The sequence below is a fragment of the Mya arenaria genome, chromosome 10 (assembly GCF_026914265.1).
Source record: "Mya arenaria isolate MELC-2E11 chromosome 10, ASM2691426v1".
Taxonomy (NCBI): domain Eukaryota; kingdom Metazoa; phylum Mollusca; class Bivalvia; order Myida; family Myidae; genus Mya; species Mya arenaria.
Genome location: NC_069131.1, coordinates 19,756,421 through 19,761,738, shown reverse-complemented (window position 1 = coordinate 19,761,738; position 5,318 = coordinate 19,756,421). Strand labels below are relative to the sequence as shown.

Sequence of the window (5,318 nt, the reverse complement as noted above, 5' to 3'; positions counted from 1 at the left end):
TTACTTAATGAATACGTACAGTACACACACGTATACAATGACAGGTAAGACATAGAAAATCGAAATGTACCTTATTCCGATCAAACAATATTCTGATAGCTGGCTATCCCAGAAATCAAAACATAATGTATGAATTTCAACTTCATATCAAACTGGTCATTTGTCGGTTCAACAAGCGGTAAAGCAGAAGGACGAGTCATATTCGAATGCAAATCATTAATGGGCCATAACTAAACAAACACTATTTGATGTAATGAGTATGTTGATGAGCACAAGTACCTAATACTATTTATTACAAACTTTTCTTCCATGTGCCATTATAATTCATTAGGGTGGAAGGGGGTGTTATCATAATGAACCCCTACACGATGATACCATGTTAAGTTGTGGCGTAGATATACGCGATATTAAAAGTTGAAATAAATAATAAAAGCACGACAGATAGAAACAAATTTTCAGACGTCTAAATAAGATACAATAAAGAAATAAATGCTTTATAACATTTGCCAAAAATATTGAAACATTGCATGTTAAAGGCTATTGTCGTTTCCGGTTCAGGCGTCGCCTCTCCTGTACTTCTCCCAACATCGGAAACACATATACAACATAAACACAGCCATAGCTAACCAGTGAAAGGCCGTTACAACTACACCGAAGGTGATGAAATGTGAGGTCCAGTCTTCCCTCGCCATAACGCACGTCTCCTTCATTTCCGAGAACCGACCAATTGTCCAGTACGTACCTGCCAAGAAATATGAGGGTTTCGTTATTTCATGGTTTTAAATGAGGGTAAGATTAGAAAGCGAATGTTCCTGTTTAAAAAAGCTAAGACTAATTTTTAATTCACGCTCAATCACTAAAGTGTGTTCGTTTAACTTACTTAATGCCTACAACATAAAGGGACATTCGAACAAGGACAGTTTACACCGTAAGAAATGTGATTATAAATGTACTACTTAAACCTATAGTGATATATTCAGAATTAATTTATCAAAACAAAGGTGAAGGATAATGATCATTATATTAACGCCACTTGACACGAGTAGCATGTTTGAGTTACAAAAACTAGTTTGTACTTACCCAAGCTGAGCCATACAAGGGTGAAGAGAAAATCAAGCATTAGATATATATAAATGCAAGAGCGTCTGATGGTCTTCTGTAGCTTCTCATGGTATATTCGTTCGACAAGGAATGGCCAGAAAATAGCTTCAAGGCATCCCTGTATCGTCAGGTAAATTGCAACAAAGAGTTCGTCTTTGCAGTCAGTCGTTCCTGCCTTGTAAGCGCCTACAAACGGAGCAAAAGTGGACTGAATTAACACCAATGACACGTAAGTCAGGCAACACATTTCTTTTAACACATTCATATACTGCCTTTGAATATATAAGTCCCTGACTGATTCGGAAATCCTTAATCTCCTAAAATACTCATTATATTTGTACAAATAATGTCGCAAAACTAGTACACACCATCAAGCACCACATAAAACACGGTACATCTATCCTTTTTTAGAGGCCTAAACGTGTTTGATCGTCAGATGACTATAATATTAATATGTCTACATATATTTTATCTTGATGAATTATATATCGTTTCGATCAAATTATTCTGTACCTTTTATATTTGTGTGAATCACAATATAATTTTATCAAAATTTTTTGAAATAAATATAGTGTCAGACAGGGATTTCCTCTCGTATCTGATCTATATATTCTAGCGAACAATATAAAAATGTATTAACATATAAGTCTGAATTGAAATCAGTTTAAAATACAGAGTACAGGCCAGTTTCTCTATACATCTGCATACACTTTAGCTTGAATCTTATGTGTAAAGTATGTTTTATTTAACATCAAGATATTGACAGCGCTTTAATTGACGTCAAAATTCTAGGTGAAGTATATATATATTTACCGTATACAACCTTTGCACAGGCTAGCAAAAAGAACAGTGCGCTCAATATTATCCCTAAAATAAACAAGTTAGCAAATATGAAACAAATAAAAGCGTAGTTTTCTCAAAACTCTCAACTGACCCCAACACAAAACAGGTGACGTGTATTCGTTTCCCAAATAACAAAGGAATACATAGAATGACAGATAAATTATCTATGTAATTAAAATGCAATGAAATACTGCTAAACATACTTAAGAACATACCTCCTAATTTATGTTTCGTTTTATCACCTTTAGTAATGAACAGATCAATACATTCATTTTTCCATTCTTTAAAGCAGCTCGAACCACCTGGAAGAGAAAGCCATGAGTACACTTCCGGTGATGCAGGGATATCTAGAAACATTTATTTGGTTTAAATTATTAATAATTCAATGAAAACAATTAGGTTAGTTTGTAGCAAGACGATGATTTTAATGGTATCACAATACTATTATTTTCTAACAAATATACTGTTTCAATGTGTACGATCTTGTCTTTTCATCAGATACATTCTACAGTCCTATATTGCTAAATATTAGTGCTTTCGATTAACTCATACCAACTTTTTGAGTACCAATCATATTTCCATGACAACATTATCAAAAATAATATGACAATTCCATATACTTGACATTATGTACTTTCCAGAACAAATGCAGGCTTTGAGTACGTGTATATTCATGCAAAAGAAGACAAATCATAAACAGGTTTATAATGTAGAGATTCAAGGATAACATTATCTTACCACAGCACTCCATAGTAGCAAATTTTGTCGTGTTTTAGTATCTGAAACTGTATGTAAATGTACTTAGCACATATATTAACGCCTATACAAACACTGCGTACGAAGATTACTCAAAATGCGTAGACTTAGTCGAATGAGTTATACTTGATAATATGATTATACATAGTAATGTATTAAAATTTAGCATTTGATTGATAAGAAGAATAATTATTTGCATTTAACAAATATTAAATTTATTGTTTTACTCTTCGTTTAAGAATCACTAGTTATAGCTGTAGTTTGGGATCGAATATCAAGGCAATTGTTTATTTACACTGATTCAAAAACTCATCAAGTAATAAACCAGCAGAGATTAATTTACTTCATTATCAGGCTTTCTATATTTTATGAATGAGCAATTATCGTATTTCAAATTCATTAAAAAAGCACACTTTCTTGAACAATTTAACGGACCATGAGGTATTATGATACCATTTCAACGGGTTTCATTAGTTGAGAAAGAATATGTGAACACTATACATGAAAAGTAAATACAAACAATCGTTTGTGGCCTTAAATATTGCAAAATAGGTCAGTTCACATTCGATTTCTATTGAAATAAAGACATAAATACGACTCCATAAATATTAGCCTTTTATTTTACAAAGTTTTAATCAACGGCAGCACACTTTCACATGATATATATAAGTTCAACGACGGCATTTGGTAACACTCAGACTACCGTTTACAATTTTTTAGAATATCATCACAACAAAAATAGAAATTACATGTACTTCTTTTCTTCAAAAGCTACACAGAACTGTAGCTTATGTTTCATGTTGTATATAGCACGCGATAATTTATTTATTTTGACTTTACTTGACTTATCATCAACTCCAATGTAGATAATTATAAATGTCAACAAAGGCAACGATAAAACATCGTCAAATTCTAGACACTTGCGCTTTGAGACGTACATCATTTTTACTTTCTATCGTCTACGCATAGTGAAATAGGTTCTGAAAATAGGAGGCAACAAATTACCAAGTTAAAAAGCGCCAAAATCGCTTAATTTTCTTTTAATCTGTACACGGATCATATGTATTTTTAATAATCAATCAGTGATTACTCATGTCATACTTTAATTTTTTATCAAAAAACAACTATTAACAACATTAATGCATACCCTATCATTTGCATTTATATCACTGAAAGCAGCATCTTTGGAATACATCTGATACTACAGACATGACGTTTGCGATGTGCAAAACAAAGGTTTTGCATCACGATAATAAGATTAAATGTACGTTTGTTCAATCGATGACATAAACACATTGTTTTTTTTTGCTTACAGTTATTCGTGAGTTCGAAACCACGCCCTACCAACATTATATGATTAAATAAGAATATTTGCAGAGGAAGGACAATGGTATTTGTGTTTAAACATACTCTTAGACACAGTAATTATGACATTCTCCTTTAATAACTATTAATGCTGAATATAAATGTTTTGTATCACGAAAACAAAATTAACTGTACGTTTGTTAAATCTCCAGCCGTAATGTTATGTCTAATTGTGGAAAACTGAATTTGATATTGATGGCAGAAATAATTGATGCCACCGCTGTTCAATGACTCGATTAAATATACTACACATACATTTGATTTCAGGGTTATTTTGCAGGCCCCAATTTCTAGAAAGTTCTTAAGTCCATTAAAACAGATTTAAGCTCACTATATTTGTTTTTCAGTCATCCAATCATAATAATTATGAGTTGTGTAAGAATACATTGGTCAATGTACGGATATTTGTGAATTTTGATTTTTGCATACCGTTTGGCCAACTGTTTTCATACCAAATAAACTGCAATATTAAAACACTCAATTATCTAAACAAAACTAGTTGAAAAATATATTGCTGAATAGGAGAGAAATGCCGTTAGACTTAGAATAATGACAAAACTAACATGTACTATTTTCAGCTTAGATACACAATTCATCATTGCAAGTTAAATAAAAAACTGTCTTTAGTTCTTTAGAATATTCAACCCGTTTGATACTGTTTGACTTATTTTGTTGTATAAGTCCACAAACAACACATTAATTTTTAGTTAAATTTACGTTGTATTAACTCAAACTACATACCTGCAATATATCTTACAATTCTTTAACACATCTCACCCGGGATAAATGAATCGAACAGCGCCTTTGGCGATATATATTTGTACTTAAAGAAATAGAAAGTTATCCGTTGGTTTAACTTGGACACGTGAACAAGTTACTATAATTTATTGGACAAAAGAGTCAGGTGATTTTTATTTCTACATAAAGAGGTGACCTTTCTCTGAAACTGATTATTTGTTTATCAATTCACAAAAAAAAGTGTTGAAACACACACCAGATTCGATATGTTTAATAAACTTATAGTGAATACACTAAGGCCACTGTTTGTTGAATTTTCGTTTTACAGATCCTTAATCCACTGTTTGCTAAAACGCTAGTCAACTGAAATTGATTTTTTTCCTTTCATACTTTCCCTAAACACCTTTTAAGTACCATGATCCAGTTTCGATACGATATCTTAGTCGTTTAACTTACGCTTTTAAAGATTGCATGGGGACCGCCGAAAGATACGGGCACAATCTTTGTGATTAAAG

The 5,318-nt window shown here is 32.1% G+C and overlaps 1 protein-coding gene across 1 annotated transcript; it reads right to left on the bottom strand.

Moving 5' to 3' along the window:
• Window positions 1–278: 278 nt before the first annotated feature.
• LOC128205265 (uncharacterized) lies at window positions 279–5,030 on the bottom strand. Its single transcript, XM_052906789.1, has 6 exons — window positions 4,807–5,030; window positions 2,683–2,729; window positions 2,160–2,246; window positions 1,915–1,968; window positions 1,081–1,287; window positions 279–742 (listed from the first exon to the last, which is right to left on the bottom strand). Exons 2-6 carry the CDS (start codon window positions 2,693–2,695, stop codon window positions 555–557), a joined length of 549 nt encoding a protein of 182 aa, XP_052762749.1. The 5' UTR covers window positions 2,696–2,729; window positions 4,807–5,030; the 3' UTR covers window positions 279–554.
• Between the last annotated feature and the right edge of the window lie 288 nt (window positions 5,031–5,318).

Excerpts from the sequence above, each read along its gene's own strand:
- LOC128205265 (XM_052906789.1), bottom strand. Across the intron at positions 1,969-2,159 it reads AACGAAACATAAATTAGGAG|GGATAATATTGAGCGCACTG; the intron begins GTATGTTCTTAA and ends TGTTTATTTTAG. Across the intron at positions 1,288-1,914 it reads CTGTGCAAAGGTTGTATACG|GCGCTTACAAGGCAGGAACG; the intron begins GTAAATATATAT and ends CTCCGTTTGTAG.